General features: G+C 58.5%; 1 protein-coding gene across 1 annotated transcript in view; it reads left to right on the plus strand.

Annotated features, from left to right (window-relative positions):
- The window catches only part of SLC9A1 (solute carrier family 9 member A1), a 31,218-nt gene extending 12,210 nt beyond the window's left edge, over positions 1-19,008 (plus strand). The window contains exons 2-12 of the mRNA XM_075114635.1: positions 9,935-10,395; positions 12,132-12,382; positions 12,878-13,095; positions 13,470-13,672; positions 13,933-14,022; positions 14,422-14,492; positions 14,939-15,112; positions 15,233-15,347; positions 15,779-15,880; positions 16,223-16,295; positions 17,147-19,008. Coding sequence (XP_074970736.1) covers positions 9,935-10,395; positions 12,132-12,382; positions 12,878-13,095; positions 13,470-13,672; positions 13,933-14,022; positions 14,422-14,492; positions 14,939-15,112; positions 15,233-15,347; positions 15,779-15,880; positions 16,223-16,295; positions 17,147-17,469 — 2,081 coding nt within the window. The 3' untranslated portion in view covers positions 17,470-19,008. The remainder of the gene's footprint in view (positions 1-9,934; positions 10,396-12,131; positions 12,383-12,877; positions 13,096-13,469; positions 13,673-13,932; positions 14,023-14,421; positions 14,493-14,938; positions 15,113-15,232; positions 15,348-15,778; positions 15,881-16,222; positions 16,296-17,146) is intronic.
- Positions 19,009-22,154: the final 3,146 nt, after the last annotated feature.

Raw genomic sequence — 22,154 nt, forward strand, 5'->3', positions numbered from 1 at the left:
CTGCAGGGTGCAGTGACGCCTTTGGTTGTGTTCCCCAGGCTGCTCATCATTTTGGGACCTTTCTGTGTCTCCAAATCCAGCCCTACACTAAAGGAACAACCTTGGGGTTTCCTGGTAGTGTTGTCACCATCCATGGGTATTTCTCTACTGATGTTGCCCATGGCTGGGAGGGGGCTGCGTTGACAGGGTGTGAAGACTGGCACCCCTGCCTCCCTTCGGAGCTAGGCGATGCCTGCCATGGCTGGTACAGCGCTGGGCGGAGCTAGCAGCCCTGGGGGGGGGCTCAGCAGGTGGTCCCAGTGGAAGGCAAGGCCCTGGCACGATGGTGAGGATTAGAGGCGCATTCCTACGTGATGTTGCTGCAGGCACTGAGTTACCAGAAGAGGCTTCGCCCTTGTCCTGCCACGGCTACTGCTGCCTGCACGGGGGCTTGTGGGCAGCATAGCTCGGCTCCGGGCCCTCTGCGCTCCCAGCTGTGGCGTGGCAGCAGCCGGCATGGGATGGGGAGGAGCAGTACCTGCCAGCTCACCCTCCCCTCCGTGCCCTGCCGTAAGGGCTAGTCCAACAGCATGCCAGACCCATTCCTGCTATCGCCAGTCCGCATGGCTGTTGCTTATCCTAGCAGCTAAAATGCATGAAATGGCTCTAAGTAACTGCTCTCTGAAAGGCTCCAGGCTTGAAATATCACAGCCTTGCACCCCAGACCAGCTCTGAACTGCCCTCTCCTTGGCCCCTTGACCTTGCAGAGTGCCTGACCAGCATCACTGGCCCTGGCATCCACCCTCCATGTGCACAGGACATGGGGAGCTCTCAGCATCCTCCTGAGGAGGAAGGCTTTGACTTTTTCTCTGTTTATCCTGTTCTGGGGCATGGGCTTTGCACCCCGAAGGTCCAGAGGGGACAGTGAGAGCTGGGAAAGGCAAGTGCGTGTCTGCTCCCTCTGGCTGTCTCAGGGGTGCAGGGTGTCTAGAGTTGTCACCCCTCCCATCAGAGGATTTGTTCGTGGCCCACCAGTGGGAACTGGCTGCAAACTGCTACTGCAGGAGGATGGTGCAACTGGGAGACTGTCAGACATCGCAGCCCTGCTGCAAGCCCCCGCCAGCACTTCCTGACAACAGGGATGTGGGGAAGCTGTCTGCCCTTTACCTGGGATGAAGGTCTCTTCCCTGATGCTGTGATGCTGCACTAGTGGGGCCGCCTGCTTTCCCTAACATGGCTGTACTTTAAGAGCTTGACTGAGCCGGTTTGCACGAGTCCTTACAAGGTCTGCAAGGGCCAGGTGGTGTAAGTTACCGGTTGCTGGGCCTGACTGGCTAAGCTGCAGCAAGGCTGTTGCATGCTGGTACCTGACAGTGTCTGCTTTTTGTTCCGTACCTTTCAGGTTTTGACTCATTCGTGGGCTGGCCCGATGCTATCAACACTATTCTTATCTTCTGCAAAGCAGGCAGGGTCCAGGCAGGTCACCTTCTCATGCACGCTTGCCTCGCCGTAGGCGATAGGGCTGAATACACGGGATTGAGTGAGCTGAAGGCTGTACCAGGCGGCTCTTGGTCTCCTATCGCAGGAAACACTTTCCGTTTGCCCCCAGTTTATTTGCAGTAGGGGGGAAGAGAGGGAAAACAAGGGGCAATTCAGCAGCTGCGAGGTGGGACCCAGGTGTTTGAGCAAGGTCTGTAGGCAAGGGGGTAACGTCACACGGGGAGAAAATAAAATCATACCTTCGGCAACTAGCAACGGGTCATTATGGCTATTGACTGCAGCAACGCGACTTGTAGGGACGTTGTGTGCAAGCCAGCTCAGAACTGAGGTCTGGGAGTTGGCCGCAGTTGCAGCCGAGCTGTGCTGGGCACCTTGTGTTAGGGTGGACAGACCCTGTGGGGACCCAGCCTGGGCACAGCGGGGCCAGCGGCGATAGCCTTGGTGGGTCTGAGCTGGCAGAGCTTTGCGGTGCAGCACGGGGCTTCATCTCCCTCCCTGCATCCTGTGCCCTGCTTAAAGCAGACAAAATGGTTGCACTCAATCCCCACTTCTTGCAGGCTGAAAACGTCTGGATGCTGCAATGCAGTGCTGCATGCTTGTGGATTTTAACCCAAGTCCTGAGCATCAGGCTGGTCACAGCCCCCTCCCTGCGGGTGGCTGGGGTGCAGAAGAGTGTTCCCCGCAATTAGGGCTGGATGGCTTGCTTTTCCCTTCTCTCCCTGTGCTTAATTTGCACACCAAGCCCGTGGTGAAGGTTTAGGAGGGTGCCGGCTGAGTGGCCCCTGTGTGGTATCTGCATTAACTCAGTGAGTCACAAAAAGCAGTATAAATTAATTACCTTCCTGGTTCTTTGCTTTTCTTCATAATTAGCAACAAGAAAATAATGAGGCTTGAATGAAACATTTGGTTTGATCTGGAGGAAATTGTTTTGCTTAGGAGATCTTTCTGTACCTATATTTTAAGGAAAAAAAAATAAAGTTAACCTCTAAACACAACATGTCATTTTTGGGTGCAAAATCCAAGCTTTTCCATTCTGGACACTGAGGCTTCTCTTAAAGGTTGCCCCAAGCAACCCAAATTGCTAAAACCAGCCCAAAGAAAGCTGCTGGAGAGCACGCGGGAGACCCAGACCTGCATTAAAACCCTGCTCCGTGGTGAAGCAGAAGAGGGTTTGGCAAAGCCGAGGGGCTGTTTGTTTCCCATGGGTCTGCGGTGGGGTCCCGTGTGTGCCGTCCCAGCGGAGTGGCTGCTGGAGTGAGCCATGTTGGTGCTCGGTAGGGCTGAAGGTTCAGGGCAGGTGGTGACGTTGGAGCTTGCGAAACGCAATGGATGTAATTTAAGTATCATAGTTTTACCTCCTCCCCTTGCAGGGTGACATGAGCCCTGGCTTTGCTCTATTTTTAGGTGTAATTCACCAGCCGTTTAATTCCTTTCTAGCAAGTTAAATTTTCATCCCCTTCCCTCGAGGCTTCCCCATTATATCTGGTATCCATGCTGGTGCCAGGCGCATGCAGCTCTCTCTCCATGCCTTTCCCCTGGCTCCTCACTCCTTGTCTTTGCACACAGGTCGATGGATCCAGCTCCATTTTACAAGGGAAGCTGCACAGCAGGGCTGAGACATGCTTCCAGCAGCTACTAGACATCCCACAAGGCTTGTGCTGGAGGCCATCAACAAAGCTTGGCTCATCTTTGGGCAATCGCAGCAGCAGCCCTTCATCGGGTGGGGAAATAGAGAAATCCAGCACCTTTTTTGGGAGGAAAGGGGATAAATGGAGAGAAGCTGCGGCCAGAGTCGGGAGCATGAGATGGGTTTTCCCCCAGGAGCTGGTTGCAAAACGTGGCCTGGGTGGGGTCGGGAGCAGAACGCAGCCCTCAGCACGTCCTGCACGGGCCCCAATGGACCTGGGGGTGAGGAGGGCCTGTGGAGAGGGAGGGAGCGTGGTGCCTCGCAAGCGTGAGGGATCTGATTTAGGAAACCCTTGGCCGGTAAAGCCAGGGCACATGGGATACCAGCATGGCAGGAGAGCTGGAAGCAGGGTTTTCTGTTCATGCATGGCTTTAACCCTGTCTGGGGCTTAACCCCACATCCTCGTCCCTTTACCACCGCTAAATACAGAGCATGAAAGCCAGGTCAGGGTGGTCTCGGTGCTTTTTTGCAGACCCTGGAGCCCAGCCCCAGCCCTCCTCCCTGCCGCACTGTTTCTTCTAAGCGGAGAAAAAAGAAGGGGACAGTTCTGGGTAATGCCTTTGAAGATGATAGTGCCCTTCACATCACACATCAGTGACTTTGTGGTTCATCCAGCAAAGCATCCATGTGTCAGGATTCTCCATGGTCCCCATGTCCCATGGGAGCATGGGAAGGTGTCCGCACCTTCCTGCATCCCTTGCCACCTGGTCGATGGGTTTGCTGGTGGTACAGGGCTGCTGTGTCTCTGTATGGCCCACCTCGACCCTGCCAGCCTGGTGTCCCCAAGGGTTAAAGTGGCCTTTGGAGATGCCCTGGTGCTGCTGAGACACGTGTGTCTCATCCAGCCAGTGCTCTCTGCAGTGTCCTTCAGAAGGGCAGCCCTTCTGAGCATGCCTGCTCCCCCTCGCCGCCTCCTTTCCGACCCTGTGCCTTCTCCTGGGGCTTTTCCAGCACCGCAGCACACTCAGCATCCAAGCCATGCCGCGGCTCTGTCCTACCCTGCAGCCCGAACAAGCACCCATGGGTCCCCAGGGCTGCAGCGAACATCATCTGGGGGGCTTCAGCACCCCCTTACCCAGACTAACCCCCCATCTACCTCCTTTCACAAAAAATAATCCAGGGGGTAGAAGAGCTGTCTAATCCCCAGTTAATAATTGTGTAATTTCTCTCTTGGGGCTGCTGCCTGCCTGCTGGAGCCTGCAGCCGCTCTAATAAATTTCTGAAGCCTGGGAGGATGGGGTGTTTTTGTAACCGTTCTCATTTCTTGTGCCTCCTCTTAGCTAAGAGGCATCTTCCTGGAAGCAGCCTGGCTTTTCCGCAATGCTCCCATGTGTGGGCGCTTGGGAAGCCGGGGTGAAGCCGCAGGAGCATCCCGCTTAACCGTGAACGTGCCGAGCCCTCCCAGCCATGCCGCGTGCTCCCTTCCCTCCTTCCTCCCCGTTTACCAGGCTCCAACTCAAACACTGACCAAGCCGAGTGTGTGAAGTGGGTTTTCTTCCCTCCTCCTTCATGTTTCTTTTCCTCCTGTGAAAGGAGGAGACGTCAGCCCCAGCCAAATTCAACCTGCAGCTCTAGGAGGATGTGATGGCTGATGGCAATCCCATCTGCAGGGACTGGCTCATGGGGATGAGCGCGTGGTGGCTCAGGGAGCTGGAGGGACCCCGTAGTGCTTGTCCCCAGGGCTGGCATGCTGTCTCATGGTGCAGGCTGCCTCTGGCATCAGCTTTATATATATAAATATTTTTAAAATTTTGTTTTATTTTTCATTTATTACCTCTGAACACCAGTATTTCTTAGGACCATGGGGATCGCTCTTACAGCCCCAGCTCCAACAATGTCCCTGCGGTGGGAGATGGGGTGGGAGATGTAAATGTTTCCCAGACCTGGCCTGGAGCAGGGAAGTGCATGAAGGCTTCACCCTCTTTCTTTCACCATAAGTGTTCTTTTGAAGTGTTTGGTTAAAATGTTATTAAAATGTTCTTTCTGCACTGCTTTAAGAGAGGTCCTTAAAATTAGGGGAGCGCTGCCAGAGCTCTGACTAAGCCTGATCTCGGGTCCCATGCCATATGGAGTGGTATTGCAGCAGCCGGGGTGATGGGAAGGGAGAGAAGTCCTGCTGGGTGGGGTGGGGAAATGCTGTCAGGCAGGGACGGGTGGACCTTACAGATGCTGTAGGAAATGGTGCCTGTGGTCCTCAGGCCCTTTCTGCTGTGTGATGAGGCTGGGCTGAGCAAAGGGGGATGCTCCCTGCTCCCTTCTGCTGTGGGTTCCCAGCACCAGAGCCGCATCGAGAGCTGCTGTTGGTTTGAGAGCTGCAAATCATCCCCATCTGGCCTTGAGAGAGGGTTTCCAAATAGCTAGAGCAGCTCGGAGAATGGAGATCGCCTCTGTTTTAGCTGCAGTGCAAGAAGCATTGCCTCAGGCAAATGCTTTTGTGGGACCTGGCTCATGTTGACAGCAGCGCTTACTCAGGGTGGGGATGCTGGGCCTGGGTTGGGTGCCCAGCACCCTTCCCTCCATGTTCCTTCCCTCTGTATCCCTTCAGGCTCTTCCTACCTAAGCTGGACGGAGCTTATACAGCACCAAGCGTAGCATCCGGCCCATGCGTCGGGGCTGCAGTAACCCAGATACAGCTGAGGAAGGAGAACAACACACATAGGTCAGAGTCTCTCCCAGGCTCTTTGGTTGGGAGTAAATATTTACATGGCACTGTATCCACCAGCAGCCAGGCCCCTGAGAAAAGCAGCCCGGGTCCCCCTTGGAAGGATGACGATGAGCAGCTGAAATGGGAGCCCTCGTGTTTGCTGGGGCAAGGACCGGCCCTTGCAAAGCCTGGAGACCAAAGGCAGCTCACCGTGCTGGGGCCGCGCTCAGGTGTCTTCGTTCAGCTTCCACAGCCTCCAAAATACAAGCCTGCTTTATGCTCCTAGGGGAAAAATAATCTGCCTTGCTGCACAATCCAACAGACACTGGTGGTTCTTGCCACCGCTGAAGTCAGTGGAAGAAAATTCCTGATGTTGCCCTCGATTGCCTGCACCTGGGGAGAAACGGCCCCGTGCAAGTCTGCTAACACCAAAATGAAGGCAACTGGTGTTCAGAAGCTGCAGAGCAAACTTTTGCAGCACAAACATCACCTGGCAACAGCTTTACTTGCCCAAAACCTCTTTAATTTGAAGGATGGTGATTTCCTCCTGTCCTTCAAGTGCTTAGACTGCGGTTAAAACTGGAAAGCCAGTCCCTAGCTCCTTTCTGCCCCAACCCGAGGAAGAGCTGACCACCAGCAGAAGACAATCCCTGTGTTCGCCTTGCTGGGCACATGCAAGCTGGGGTGCATGATATGGGCAAGGAACTGTTTTAATAGGAACTATTAACCTCTGGATTTCCTTTTCCTTGTTTGCTCAAGCTCTCAGGGTTGATGTTTACTCAGCTGTTCTTGCTTTTAATAGTTTTGGTGGTGTTTAATGCTGTTGATAGGGGAACTGCTCCCATGGAGTTTGTTTTCCAAAGGAAGTAACTTGGGTGATTGTGCGTGCGCCGTGCTAGTGATTTGGGGATTGTGGATGCTCTCAGGGAAGTGGGATCTCAGGGAACTTCCCTCCTGGTGGGGTTCAAGAAGACCAGCAGGAACCCAGTGGGTGATTCTCCGCAGGAAAAGCTGCTCTGTGTGCTCGCCTGCCTGCTCCTACGCAGCCCTGCTTGTCCTCCTGACGTGGATGTGCCAGAGACCGGCTGCCTCATCCCCTCTGCTCCCACGTCACTTGTTTATTCGGGGTGTGCTGGCGGCAGCGTGCTGGGAGTCTCATACGCCTGGTGCAGGCGCTGCCTCTCCGTTAGCGCTCCTGGCTCCTTAGGGAAGCGCTGCCCGTGCAGCTGGCGCGAATCATGTGAAGCCCTCCCAGCCAGGGGGGCTTCTCAGATGCCGGCTCCTGCCCTTCTGCTGTGGCAAAAAGCACTTGCTGCTTAACAGAGGAAAATGAAGGGTCGTGCTGTGCTCTCTCTGCCTCCTGGTTCGTCCCGGGTTTGTGCTGGGAGCAGAGGATTTGCAGCGCCCGCTGTGGTAGATAAATCCCTGTTTGCAGCAGGGCCACCGCATTTGGGGACAGGTGGGTGGCAGCAGTAGGTACCCAGGCATGCAAGCGGCACAGGCAACTGCTGTGCAAATAACCTTTTACCAAAGCAGCCAGGAACAGGAGCCTGGGGATTATTAAGGCTTATTATTATTATTATTATTAAGGCTATTATCAAGACTTATTCCCCTTCCCTGGCTGCTCCTGGATGTGCCCATGGCTGAACAGCCTCATTGCCCAGCATCCTGCTGCAGCCTTCCTCTTCCATCAGGAGAGAAATTCAGCCACAGAGCTGGGATCAGGCTGGTTCACCCCTGCCCGGCATCACCCCCGCAGCGAGAGCATTTCTTCCCATTAATCAGCCCCAGCCCGAAGCGGGATGCCGACCCGGCACTCAGAGCAGGATCCCAGCAGGATCCCAGCAACAGATTGGTACCAATGAGCTTTTGAGTGCTCTAAAAATACTAAGCGGAGAAAGCGGGGAGCAAAAAATGGCTGAGATTCAGTGAAATCAAAGGCATAATTAACATGCAACCCATGTGAGTGTATTTTTAGGGCCCTACAAAAAGGCTGTAAAACATTGAATTCACATCAGCACGCGAATGTTCCAGTTTAATGGGATCCTGGGGCCTGTGGGGAAGAAGTGAGAGATGCTTAATTGTCAGTGTTTGTGTTTTATTCATGATTCAACATACTTAGCAAGCAAAAACTGATTTGCTGAGGGCTTCTCGCTGCTTGTGTGGCTTTAAACCTTATTCTGGCCAGGGCTGGTATATGCTGAGATGGGCAATTGCCCAATGTGCTGGAAGGGCCAGTTGTTCCTGGTGTTTGCATGAGCTGTGCTTGGAAAAGGGATTATTGCCTCCCCTCCCATGGGGAGCTCCCTGCCAGGGCTGCCTTGTGGTGCTCAGCACTTGCATGGGCTCCAGGCGGGATCAGAGACAGAAGAAAAATCCCATGGACATAAATCAGGAACCACATCTAGACCAGAAGGACCCTGGATGCAGGTGGCCGGACACTGGGAGATCATTGAGAGAGAGCTCGGATGCTCCCCATCCCCTCCCAGCTTCCCCTCCTGCCCAAGCGCAAGGGCCACGGGGTCGTTTGCTCAGAGATCGACTCATTCCCACATCGCTCCGGCACCTGAGACCCACTGGAACTACCCAGACGCTGCCGAAACGGTGTGGCCAGACTCGCATGGAGTCTTGGGTGTGATGAATCCTCCAGCCTCTCTGATACCGGGCTCGCCCACGCCGGCAGCAGTGCCTGCAGCTCAGGTAGCAATCTGAGGTCTAATCCTGCCCTCGGGGGCCTGCGCGTGGCCGTGGCCGTAGCCGGTAGCTGACTCACTGCCCATCCTTAGGGGGGGATTGTGGAAGCAACTGCTTTTCCCATCGGAGATGGATTCGTGCAGCACCTTCCCTGCTTGGCTGCGCAGGTGGAGGAGGGATGAGCCGGCACCGTGGCGCAGATGTGGTCCCTGCAGGCTCGGTGGGGGGGGGACGGAGGGGCTCGCCCCAGCACAGACCGGCTCTGGATCATCACCAGGATGGTGGCTTGTTAGGGAGGAGTTTTTTTTTTAATCTGTTGTGAAACGATGTGCAGATGGCACAGCCACCCAGCCGGAAGGAATGGAGGAACGCGGGATGCCAAGGCAGGGTTCCTTATTTTAAACCACTTCCCTTGCCAGGGAACAAATGTGCTGCACTTCAAAATAATAATTATAAAACCTGGGAGAGGATCCAGGGAACCCAAAATCCTTCTGTGGGTATTGGTGTGTTGGCTGAAGCGCTGCTTCGGTTGGCATCGTGCTGCCTGCCCAGCCCAGCAGGCAGATGCCCACGTTGCCAAGGCTGTGGTTGGTAGATGGATGTCGTCCCAGCCGGTCACGGCTGGCTCAGAAACCTGCATCTGGGGTCATGCCATGATTCAAAAAAGGGAAAACCGGTTCCCTCTTACCTCGCACCCAAAGAATAGCCCTGCACCGCGAGGATATGTCCGGTCCCTGCTCCATGCCCAGGAGCAGCCCTGCCTGCAGAGAAGGCAGGCATTTCTGCAACTGGCCTTATAAAACCTCCCAGCTCATTACTGAAGCTGCAGGAGGGGGAACAAGGAGCCGCTCCAACTGCATCCACTGGGCACCAGCTCCTCCCCCCTGTGTCAGGGACAGACGGGGACGGGCACCGCGCTGCTGCCTCCTGCCAGAGCCCGGCACGCGGCGGGTAACGGCGCTGGGTGGGCAGGCTGCCGTCTGACGGGAGGTAAATGCCAGTGCCTACGTGTGCCCGGGTTTAGTAGCTGTGACGGGAAGAGCTGGAGCCAGCGACAGCTTGTGTTGTGAGAACAGCCTGTGCCACAGACGGCTGTCATGGGGGCCTGGGGGTCCCCTCAGACACCTCAGGGTGCCCAGAGGGTGGCTGCTGCCTGTTGAACGGGGACTTGCCATTGTTTTCTGGCCTGAGATGAAGCGATGCCAGGGTATGTGGACCTGGTTAAGCTGCACTTTCCACTTTACAGCTCGGGAGCATGGGCAAGAAGTGGGTTAGGAGGGGAAACTGAGGCACGCAAAGAGCAAATGATCCTGAAGAGTGCAGGGAGGGCTGGGAACTGGTCCCCAGCTCCCACAGGGGTGTCCTCCTGTAAAGAGCATCCTCCAGTCATGTAGCCAACATGTCTCTTGCTCTCTCCTCCTCCTCTACAGGATTCCACGTGATCCCCTCAGTGTCCAGCATCGTTCCTGAGAGCTGCCTGCTCATCGTGGTGGGCCTTTTGGTTGGGGGGCTCATCAAAGGGGTGGGTGAAAAGCCCCCCATCCTCAGGTCGGACATCTTCTTCCTCTTCCTCCTCCCACCCATCATCTTGGATGCTGGCTATTTCCTCCCTTTGCGCCAATTCACTGAGAATCTGGGCACCATCCTCATCTTCGCCGTGGTGGGGACGCTCTGGAATGCCTTCTTCTTGGGTGGCTTGATGTACGCCGTATGCCAGCTCGGCGGCACCGGCCTGAACCACATCGGCCTCTTGGCCAACCTGCTTTTCGGCAGCATCATCTCAGCCGTGGACCCGGTGGCTGTGCTGGCTGTCTTTGAGGAGATCCACATCAATGAGCTGCTCCACATCTTGGTCTTCGGGGAGTCCCTTCTGAATGACGCTGTCACAGTCGTAAGTGGATGAGGGGGATCAGCCAAGGGGATGGGGTTCGCTTTGGTGGAGCACTTCTGGGTGGTGGCACCAGGATGGGCAGCTGTCAATCAAGCCCTGCGAGCAGAACCATAGCCTGGGCCATTGCAAGCTGCCAGATGCCTCCTGCCAGCTGAGCTGACGCAGCTCCGCTTGCTCCTAACCTTTTGCAGGTGCAAAGCTAAATATAGTGGCTTAAAACACCACAGAGGTGGGTTAAGGTGAAGCATTTCACTTGGCAGTTTGAGGAGGCTGAGACCACATCACCAGCCAGCTACCACCTCTTGGCAAAGAGCAGGACTGTGCCCAGCACGTTGGTCTCCTGGGGAATCTGCTCTCCTGGGTGAAATTTCTGCCTGCTGCCATGCTCATGCCTGTTCTCCCAGGGAAGGCGAGCAGGAGCACGGAGGGGCTGGCACTGAGTCAGGCAGCGCTGCCGTGTAGCTGCTGCTCCCTCCTGTCTCCTTCCTCATGGTCTCTGATGTGGTCTTCCTTGCTGTCTCCCAGCTGTAGCACCAAGGAGGTGTGAGGACATGACAAGGCCAGCCATGGCAAGGGGAGAGCTGTGGGAGCCTGCAGCCAGGCTGGTATCCCGCATGGGTCACCCCTCAGCCCCAAAATTTTTGAGCAGCAGCTTTGCAGGTACTGTTGGGAAGTTTGGAGGCCAGGCCATTTCCAAAGGACATCTGTGTCCAGGTGCTGGCTTGGCTGTCAGCGCAGTGTCCTCCTCTGCAGAGCTGACCTCTAAATTTGCTTCTAACCCACTGCTTATTCCTGGCTCTTCTCCCATATCCCAGCTGTCCACTTCAGAGCTGGCTGCTCAGCATGCTGCAAAGGCTGACGAGGAGCATACTGTCCCACCACAGGGCTTTTCCCAGGCGCTTCTCCCCAACTTTTGGCTGGAGGGGCTCCCTGCAGGGTCTGTGTCCCTGCTCCCATCCCTGGAGAATGCTTTTGCCTTCTGCTGTCATGTCTGTCCCTGACCATATCCCAGGAGCCAGTGCTGGCCAGCAGGAGCTGGCGCCTCGCCCTCTCTCTGCTTGCAAGCGCTGCCATCCCTGCAGGATGCCCTGAAGCCCATTTCCCATCCTGACACGGCTGCATCAGCTTCTGCTTTAAAATTTCTTCAGTAAATATGTCTGGGGGTAGGGAAGGTGATGGAGCCCAGGGTGGGCTCCTCGTCGAGGTTGCCCTTTTGGCTACAAAACGGCATAAGGGTTTGGATTGTTCTCTGGGCTGAGCAGGGCAGGTGTTGGCTTTTCTCTCCACATGGCTGTTGGGGTGTCCCGCAGCCTGGATCTGCCCTGACCTGCTCGTAGGGAAGCAGGAACAGCCTCTGGCTGGTTCAGACCTTGACCAAAGCCCTTCCTGGGACAGTGGTCGGGGCTGTGTTGGAGAGCAGAGCTGTCCCAGACACATCTCCAATGGCACCATGTCCCGGTGAGCCACAGAGGATGGGGAGCTGGTCTCTACAGGTCTCTCTCTTGCACAGCAAAGCACCACTGCATTTTTATGGCATGAGGCTTGGTCAAGCACAGGACCCAGCTCAGGCCACCAAGCACTGGCACACCTCATCTCAGGTGTGCCGTGCCAGGTACCTACCTGGCTCCCTTTGCTGCTGCTCTCCCAAGGAAGGTCCCCGAGCAGGTCTCCTCCAAGGTGAGGCTGTCTCTTGCCACTGGGGCAGTTTGAACCCCCCTCTCCCTTCTCCCTCCCAGGTCCTCTACCACCTCTTTGAGGAGTTTGCCAACTTCGAGCAGGTGACGATTATCGATATCATCCTTGGCTTCCTCAGCTTCTTCGTGGTGTCACTGGGCGGTGTATTCGTGGGCGTCATTTATGGGGTGATCGCTGCCTTCACGTCCCGCTTCACCTCCCATATCCGAGTCATCGAGCCCCTCTTCGTCTTCCTCTACAGCTACATGGCGTATCTCTCTGCCGAGCTCTTCCACCTCTCCGGCATCATGGCGTGAGTTGGGCATGGGTGGGGATGAGATGCCCTCCTGTTCCCAGGACCATTTGGAGGATTTGCTCTGGTGTAACCACAGCCCTCTGGCTGTCCCAGCATGGCCAGTACATGCTCAGTGAGGGCCAGAGGTGTGTTTGGGCTGGGATATGCAGGGAGGCAGATGAGGGAAGTGACTCCCTTCAGTTGTCCCACAGATCCCAGGGCACTGACAGCCCATTGCTTGTTCTCCAGGGCACACAGTAGCAGGCAGGGCCTGCTGAACACTCGAGGCGACATGGTTTTGTGCTGCCTGGCTCCAGCGCTCACTCCTGCCCTGCCAGGGGAAGGAGAAACCTTGTGTAGCTTTCTCTGGAGGCCTTGAATAATTGCTGGTGCCTCACAAGCCCTGTCCTGCTCTGGGGTTTGGTATAAGAGCACAAAATGCTGCTGCAAGGCCAGTGGTTGGGGCTGTTCCTGTGTCCCCATGGCTGCTGAGTGCCCCAACCTTGCCCCTAGGCTCATCGCCTCTGGCGTGGTCATGCGCCCTTATGTGGAAGCCAACATCTCCCATAAGTCCCACACCACCATCAAGTATTTCCTTAAGATGTGGAGCAGCGTGAGCGAGACCCTCATCTTCATCTTCCTGGGCGTCTCTACCGTAGCTGGCACCCACTACTGGAACTGGACCTTTGTCATCAGCACGCTGCTCTTCTGCCTCATTGCAAGAGTTTTAGGTGAGGTGCCAGTGTGGTGGCAAAGTCCTTGGGGACAGTCCTGGGTGATGGCCGAGTCTCAGGGCCATGAGGCCCAAGTTTGCCTTGCTGGGGAGACTGGAGCTGACTGGGTGGCGCTGCTCCACTGTGGGCATCAGCCTTGTTGGTGGTTGGCTTTGTGGGGAGATGGGGTTGAGGCCAAGTTTGTGCTAGACGTGGGGTTGAAGCTGGTGAGGGGTATTGGAATGAGTCAGCAGGGCAGCGCTCACCTGCACCCATGGCCCCCAGGGGGTGACACTGCACTGGGCTGCAAGCCGGGCTCCTGGGGGGGATCTTCAGGGCTGGAGGGCATCCTTCACCATCCACTCACACGAGGCCCCGCCTCACTCCCCCAGGTGTCCTGGTCCTCACCTGGTTCATTAACAAGTTCCGAATTGTGAAGCTGACGCCGAAGGACCAGTTCATCATCGCCTACGGGGGCCTGCGGGGAGCCATCGCCTTCTCCCTCTGTTACCTGCTGGACTATAAGCATTTTGGCATGAGGGACATGTTCCTTACAGCCATCATCACGGTCATCTTCTTCACAGTCTTTGTGCAGGTTGGTGGCACGCAGGTGGTCACAGTGCGGTTTCAGAGGGAAAGGGGGTTATTCAGTGAGCCTCCTGTGTGTGTGGAGAGTGAGGAGTATGTCCCCAGCCTCCACCCCTGACCCTGTCACTGTCCCCCTTCTCCAAAAGCTCCTGAGGCTGCCAAGTGACACCAGCAGTGCAGAGCCCCGTGGTTCGGCTGTGCTGACCCTATCCCGCTCCCACCGCTGTGCCTTGGGGAGAGGTCTAACCCACCCTCCCCGTTCCCTAGGGCATGACCATCCGGCCCTTGGTGGACCTGCTGGCCGTGAAGAAGAAGCAAGAGACAAAGCGCTCCATCAATGAAGAGATCCACACGCAGGTAACCCGCTGCGCCCGGCCAGCCCTTCCCGCACGCTTCTCTTCGTCACCTTAGCCCTCTTCTCTCTCTGCTTCTGCCACCTCCACCGCTGTAACCAGGCGGGTTTACAGAGCGGGAGCTGCCCTTAAATCAGTGCCCAAGGTAAGGGGGGATGGAGTGAGGGCTCTTCCCTGTCTGTGTCGTCCAGTGCCCGCTCTGACCCAGACCTCCCCTGTGCCTGGTTGAGCAGCAGCCTGTTTGCGTAGGTCCGTGCTGCCCTCCTGAGGCCCGTCCTGGACCCACAGCCCTGCTTTTGCACCCCCTGAGTGCCCTCACCCCTGTGTCAGCGTGGGTTTCAGGGTGGGGAGAGGGTGGGCAACAGCCCTGCGAGCTGCCTACGCCTTGGACCTTCTCTTCCAGTTCTTGGATCACCTTCTGACGGGGATCGAGGATATCTGTGGTCACTACGGGCATCACCACTGGAAGGACAAGTGAGTGTGAAGGTTTGGTGACTGGGGGGACCTGTGGGGAAGATGGAGAAGGGTATGAATCACTACCTGGCAGGTTTCTCAGCCCTGTGCCAGATTTTTTTCCCTGGGCTGTAATAGCCACACACACACTCTCGATGAATTACGGCCGTGGGTTGGTTGTGAGTGGCCGTACTCCTTCACCACGCCGCCCACGGCATGCCCGCAGCAGTGTGGGAGCTGCCAGTGGCTGGTCCCTGCAGAAGGTCAGGACCGTCGTTGTGGATATGAGCAGCTGCTGGGTGTTTCAGGGGCTGCCTTGCTCAGGAGGCAGTCAGGGGAGCCTGTCCTGACCTGCCCTGGTGGGAACTGAACCATTCTCTGCTGGCCTGGGCCAGGGGTGGGAAGCAGGGAGTGGATGCCGAGGTCTGACGTATTGCTGCTCCTCCTTTCCCCACATTCTCGGGAAGGCTGAATCGCTTCAACAAGAAGTACGTGAAGAAGTGCCTGATTGCGGGAGAGCGGTCCAAGGAGCCCCAGCTCATCGCTTTCTATCACAAGATGGAGATGAAGCAGGCAATCGAGCTGGTGGAGAGTGGGGGTATAGGCAAGATCCCCTCTGCTGTCTCCACTGTCTCCATCCAGTGAGTTCCCTGGCCCTGGCGTTAGGCTGAGCACTCCCTGCTAGTGGCCTCAGGGCAAGCAGCCATTCGGTCCTGCCATGGCCATCACAGTGGCCGTCTGAATCCTGTCTGTCCACGCAGGAATATCAATCCCAAGACCCTCCCTGTGGAGCGCATCCTTCCGGCCCTGTCCAAGGACAAGGAGGAGGAGATCCGGAAAATCCTTCGCAACAACCTGCAGAAAACCAGGCAGAGGGTAAGGTGTCCCCTGGCACCGTGCGTGTCCCCTTTGCTTCCCTGGGGGTGGCCAGGACCACTTCCCACCAGAAGCCAACAGGGCCAGCTGGACCCTTCACCCCCAGTGTCCCCTGCCCTTGTGTTCCTGGCCTGGCTCTCCCTCCCCAGGAGGCTTTTCCTCCTGGGATGATGCTGGGATAGTGCTGAGGGGGAGGCTGGCTCTGTCGGTGGCTGAGCACAGCATTTAAACTCTTGCTGGGCCAAGGAAGGTCAAGATTAGGCATCCCATGGTAGCAAGCACACAAGGGACGAGCCACCAGCTTGCCTGGATGTGGTCTGCCCACTGGAGGCTGTTTCATCCATCTCCAAGGGAAACGGTGCTGTGACCTTCCTTTGCCTTTCTGTGTGTGTTTTTTTAACCCCTCTCCTTTTCTTGGGGCCTTTTCCCAGTTGCGGTCCTACAACCGGCACACGCTTGTGGCTGACCCCTACGAGGAAGCCTGGAACCAGATGCTCCTACGACGGCAGAAGGCCCGGCAGCTGGAACAGAAGGTGTCAAGGGGACGCTGGAGCAGGGGTGCTGCCGCAGGCTGGGGAGGACGGGAGGCCAAGGCGGGCTTCCCAGCCTGGGAAGGACTTCGGTGTCCTGCATGGGGAGGGGGCTGAGGTTCAGATGACAGTGGGTGACCCCAAGCCTTGGGGGTCCTCTGATTGCCCCAGGCTCTGAGCAAGCCCTTGCAGCACGGCTGGGAGGATGCATGCACGTGTCCTCTGCATCCCACTGCTGCTTCTTGCTTGTCCCCATGGCCTGGGGTCAGTTCCCTGCCTCCCCTTCCCCATTTACCCCCAGCCACTCCCATAGACACAGTCCTTCATGCTGCCATCCAATTCCAGATGAACAACTACCTGACGGTGCCGGCTCACAAGCTCGATTCGCCCACTATGTCCCGGGCTCGCATAGGCTCAGGTAGGTGGGACTGAGCTGCTGGGGGAGCGCCACTGCCGGCATCTCGCTGGGCATTGCCAGCACTTCGGGGCTGATGCACTCGGGGATTGTGTTGTCCTGCACCCCCTCAGCTCCTCTGCCCGCTCTCCAGCCCCAATCGCCCCCGTCCCACTCCCCTGCGTGCGGTGCAGCCAAGCCCCAGGGGTTTGCTGTTCTCGATCCCGAGCTCGGCTGCGTGTAGCCCGGGCGTGTGGTGGGCTCTGCCTGAGCAGAAGCACCCGGCTGGCTTCCCAGCACTGTTCCCACCAGGAGATGAGCCTGGCCGGTCGGTAGATCTGTCCGGAGCTCAGCTCGCTCCATCCACACAGCCACATTTCTGGCCGTGCCTCTGGCTGCTCTCTGCAGGGGAGAGAACCAGGAGCGCTCAGCCCTGAGACCTGCCCCTGGACTCCCGGCTTCTCCAGCACACATGTGCTCTGCCATCTTTGGTTCCTCCTGTCCTCCGTGTCCTTTCCTGCTTTGGGGACAGTGTGACAGGGCGTGACGGGGCGTGATGCTGCTGCCGGCGCTTGCGGAGCCGGCAGTTAATCAGCAGAGGGCAGCTTCGCCCTTGCAGACGGCGCAGTCCTGGGAAGCAGGGCTGGGCTGCCTGGAGCAGCTCCAGATGGGGTGTGGAGATGAAAAAAAAAGGAATTAAACAGCAGACTTGGAAATTAGAGAGAGAATGAGCCCAGGCATCCCAGCCCCAAACATCTGGGATGCATTAGCTGGGGATCTCTGAGACCCCCCCTTCCCTTCCCTAGTTTATCCTGACCCAGTTTGTTCATGATACCGTGAGACAGGCCCTGCCTGACGCCTCTCTGCCTCCCCAGACCCGCTGGCCTACGAACCCAAGGCGGACTCGGAGAATCTGCCCATCATCACCATCGACCCAGCCTCCCCGCAGTCCCCCGAGTCCGTGGACCTGATGAGCGAGGAGCCCAAGGGCTGCGGCGGCCTCCCGCCCTCGCCCGAGGAGGACGAGGAGGGGCTGGTGATGCGGGTGAAGGAGCCTTCCTCCCCAGGTACCGACGACGTCTTCACCCCAGGGACCGGCGACAGCCCCAGCAACCAGCGGATGCTGCGATGCCTGAGCGACCCGGGGCCTCGGCCAGAGCCGGAGGAGGGGGAACCCTTCATCCCCAAGGGGCAGTAGCAGCTGACATGCGAAGCCTCACACGATGCTCCATTCGGTTTCCCTGTCTCTTCATTTATTCTTCTTTCTCTGCTCTCCTTTTTGGTTTCCTCTGTCACTACACACCGGGTTTGGGAAGGGGAGACTGTCCTGGATGGACTGGGATTGCCCCGACAGCCCTGCCCAGCAGCCCTGGGCTGGCCCCGAGGAGCCAGGAAGGAGCCCCCAGGACGCACTGGGCTCCTCAGCCTGGGGGTGATGGACAATTTACTGCCCAGCGCTGGGATTTGCAGGTGCCTCGTAGTCCCGGCAGGGCTTCTCCAGAGGCTGCCCACCCACTCAAGACCTGCGAGCAGCTTCTCAGCACAGCTGTGGCCGGCGTAGGGTGTGCTCTGCCCCAGGAGCTGGGGGTGTCTGCGGAGGCTGCCCCACAGCACCGCTTCGCCTCTCCCCAGCTTGCGTTTTACCGGCCCCCTCGCCTTGCTCTGGAGCGGAGAGTTGGGAAGACGGGAGCCAGGCTCTGCGCCGGGGCTGGCGCACCCACCACCTCACCCGGCACCCTCCAAGGGACCTCGGGCTCGTGCTGCTGCTCCCTGCCTTGGCTGCTTCCCCCGCAGGGCTGGCTGCCGCCCGGGAACCTCTTCTCCAGCCCTGCACTTCACGCCAGGTCTTGTTAAATAAATATCCTATAGCCATGCAAGGGGGGAGCTGGGTCCCCCCTCGCTTTGAGCGGCCCTGCAAGCCTGGGCCTCTCTGTCCCTCCTGGAACCGCTACCTGTCACCCGTCCCTGTGGGACCCTCGGCCCCTCGCCCCGTGCCTGCCCAGCAGCGGCACCGGCTGCTCCTTAACCAAAGACGGCGTCCGGGCTCCCCGGGCACGGGGACGGGGCGTGCAGGGGGTTGCATTTGCTACATGGCGGGGATTATTCTTTCTCTGCAACCCAGAGGAGCTGGGGAAGAGCCGGGGCCCAGCTCATCCTGCGTGGGGACATGTTGGGGCAGGGAGGTTGGCAGGAGGAGGATGGCTGGGGGTGTTGGGGGTCCTGAGCTTGGAAGGACCCGTCTTTTCCCCAAGGCTTGGCTGGGAGGGAGCGCTGGGTGTTAAGGTCACTTGCAGCCCTCCCCTGGGCTCAGAGTGTCCTGCATCGTGCTCGAGCCTGTCACCCTGTCCCCCACATGCCACCCTTCACCATGGGTGCTGCCTCCCCCCTGCCGTGCGGGGTGCTTGTCGCCCCCTCCCTGGGGAGCCCAGGCTGCTCCCCTCTCCTCTCCCCGTGCCGTGCCTTGCCACCCATCGTCTGCCCCGCTGCCTTGGTGCGCGCCCGTCCCGCGCGCCCACCCGCTCCACGTCTCAACCGGGACCCCGGGGACCGGCGTCCGCGCGGCTTCGTCACGCCGGGGCGAGAGCCCAGCCTGCGCCTGCCTGCCTGCCCTGCTCTGTCTCCAGGAGGAAAAAAAGCAATGAAAATTCTCTTGTATAAAAAGGAAAAAAAAAAAACACATGTAAAGAGAATCTTGGTTTTTATCATGGATATTCTAATAAATTAATGTTAATTTTTAGTGGGTTTTTTTTCCGGCTGTTCAGGCTCCTACCCCTGCTGCAGAGTCCCAGATATCCCAGGTGAGTGAGGCGGCTGCGAGATCTCGTCCCCATCGCTGTCAGGATGGAGGGTTCATCCCACGTCTTCCCACTGTGGCTTGGGGAGACGGGGGGCCCCGGCCAGGGCGGGACTTCTTAAGCCATTCCCAAGTTTGGCAAGGACGGAGGCTCTGCAGAGCCTGGACTCCCGCATCCCTCCCCGGGGCTGTGCCGGCAGGAGGGTGTGTTGGGATGGGAAGGGCTGTTTTTCTCACTTTGCAGGGGGAAGGCGGCAAAAGGCAGGTCCTCTGCAGAAGCCCAAGTCGCCCCATCGCAGCCCTGAGGTGCCGGCCGGGCGTCCCGGGCAGCTCTGCCCACCCTGAGCCCGGTGTGTTGCCCTGGGAGGACGGGGCAGGCGTCCTGCTGCTGGCAGCTCCTGCCTGTCCCGGATCCCCACCTGCCCTGCGGTGGGGTTTTGGGGGGCTGGTGGCTCCATCCCCAGGGGAGGGGGCCCAGGGACACTCGAGTCCTGTGATTTTTTTCCCTGGGTTCCCCCAGGAGCTGAGGCTGAAGCCAAGCCCTTGGAGAGGGGCTGGCTCGCACCGGCATCCCACAGCTGGAGAGAGGGGAGAGGCTCAAGGCAGTGCCCGGGTGAGGGGCTGCACTCCGACCCAAAAATGCCCCAGGAAAGACCAAGTGCAGCAGCGTTTGCACCTTCTCCCCCCTCCAGAGCCCCCCCAGGGCCGCGGGTGCCCCGGGGTGGCCGGAGTTCCTCACTTTTGGGCAATTGCAATGGGAGCGTGTTTCATCGCTGCAAATTAAATCTCTGATTCAATGAGGCCGTGACTCATCCACTCACCATCCAGCAGGCGCGTAATGGCTGGTGTTGCTCATGTGCTTAAAATACCTGAAGCCCAGGGTCCCCCATGGCCTGGGGCTGGGACTTGGCCTGGCCACTGCATCCCTGGGGTTCCCCCCTTGCTGAGGGGTCCCTGGGCAGGAAGAGGTGGCGGGGGATGTGGGGCAGGCAATGCCATGGGGCCCCGTGGGGCACGCAATGCCATGGGGCCCACGGGGCACGCAATGCCGTGGGGCCCGTGGGGCAGGCGATGCCATGGGGCCCACTGCAGTGCTGGTTCAGTGGGTGCCATCCTTGCACCCCGAGCGGGGTCCAGGGTGGTTCACCCCCGGGGCAGCAGGAACGGTGGGGGGACCCTGAAGCAGGAGGGTTTAGCAGGAATGGCAAAGCCAGGCCTTGGCTCCATCCTCGCTGGAAGGAAGCCGCAGTTTTGTCATCCCAGCCCAAAGGGTGGGAGTGCTGAGAGGTGCCGGCTGCAGCCCAGGGGCCGGGTGATGGTCACCCATCCCGGGCACGGAGGGGAAAGCAGGAGCACACGGCAGCCTCGGGCTGCCCGAGCACCTCACCCACCCCACATGCCAGGGAGCGTCACGTGCAGCCGCCCTCTTGATTTCAGTCATACCTTTAATGCGAGAACTCACCAAACCGAGGCATTTCCAGGATATTCTTGTTTCTGTCTTAAGGTGTGAGTAACTTTTTTAACGAGGGAAGACTAATAACCCCTCCAGGGATGGGCTGTCACCGCTGAGCAACTGCCAAAGCACACGCAGTGCTGAGGCCGGGGGGGTGGATGGGCCCTGGCACGAGCCCCCAGCCCTGCAGCCCTGGCAGTGATGCCTTTTCCCTGTGTGTAGGCCCCCCATGTCCCACCCCAGCCCCCCCAACTCCCTCCCAAATCACACTGGGGCTGTGGTGGCAGCACCAAAGACAGGGAGAACAGAGGGACTCTGGAGGGGACAACCTTGTCCCTGCACATGCAGGTGCTGAGGCGTTTATCCCCCTTCCCATAACCCCCATCCATGGGGAATAAAGAGCTCCTGTCTCTGCAGCTGCAGGAACCTGCCCTGGCCAGGATGGCTGGGCTTCCCCATGCCTCGGTTTCCCTCTGAGTGGTCCAGCACGAAGCCCAGGCTTGCAGCGAGGGGTGGGGGAGAGCAAACGCAGCCCCGCACCGCTGCACAAGCAGCAAGGACCGAGACCCCCTCGGGAAGGGCCACGAAGTCACCCCCGGCGTCACCGGCTCTGGGCTCAGCAGCCACCCAAAGCAGAGCTCCCGCTGGCTCCCAGCTTTCCCGAGAGGAGCATTAGCGGGGCGGCTGGCACGGCGATGCCGAGCAGCTGGCGGGCAATGGGACGGGGTGTGCTGGAGCTGCCACCACCCGCAGCCACGCCAGGGCCCCAAAACCCAAAGTGAAGGCACCAGCTGCATTGTCTGCTAGGCTCAAATTAGTGACATTAAGATGGGTCGTCCCTTGCCACGGCTTTAAAAGCACACATCAGGCCAAGCAAAACAGCACGTGGTGTCACCGAGAAGCCACCAAGGCCGTGACACGCGGGTCACTGTCCATGCCACGGAGGGACCAGGGAGTGAGACCTTCCCGGCTGGTGACATCCTGGGCAGCTCCGAGGGGGCAGCTCGGTCCCTGCCCTGTTCCGGGGGCAGGTCAGTGCCGTGTCCCTCTCCCTGTGCCCCGGCGATGCCGTGTCCCCCTCCGCGCTCCCCGGGCAGTATTTTGCAGCAGCCGGGGGAGGTGACGGGTGCCATTCCCCAGCTCTGTGTCATCCGCAGTAATAACACCCTGCACTGCCTTTCATCTCAGGGCCTCCAAGGTAGCCCTCTCCAGGGCGAGGGTGTCCTGGCGTCATCACTTATTATTAATTCCAGGAGGCAGCTGTGGATGTGGTGGGGTCTGGGGGTCCCGGCCGGTGAAACAGGGACCCTGGGCTGAGAGTGGAGCCGTGACACCCCTCATGCTGGGCAGTGAACACAGGTGGTCACCATGCAGTTGCACTGCCGGCGACACCAAATTTGGCCTTGCTGTGGCCTCTCGGGGCCACGGAGGCAGCTAGTGGCACAGCCCCGGGGCCACAGCATCCTGGCAAAGAGGGTCCAGGGGCTGGAAGTGGTGGTGACACCTCTGGGAGCGAGCAGGGCTGGACCTGGATGCGAGTGACTGGGAAGTGTCTGGGAGCTGAGCTTGCTGGAGGAGGCTTTGGGCACAGCCAAGGAGAAGGGCTCCATCTCCTAAACCCACAACGGACATGGGG

This window comes from Phalacrocorax aristotelis, chromosome 20, assembly GCF_949628215.1.
Source record: "Phalacrocorax aristotelis chromosome 20, bGulAri2.1, whole genome shotgun sequence".
Lineage (NCBI taxonomy): Eukaryota > Metazoa > Chordata > Aves > Suliformes > Phalacrocoracidae > Phalacrocorax > Phalacrocorax aristotelis.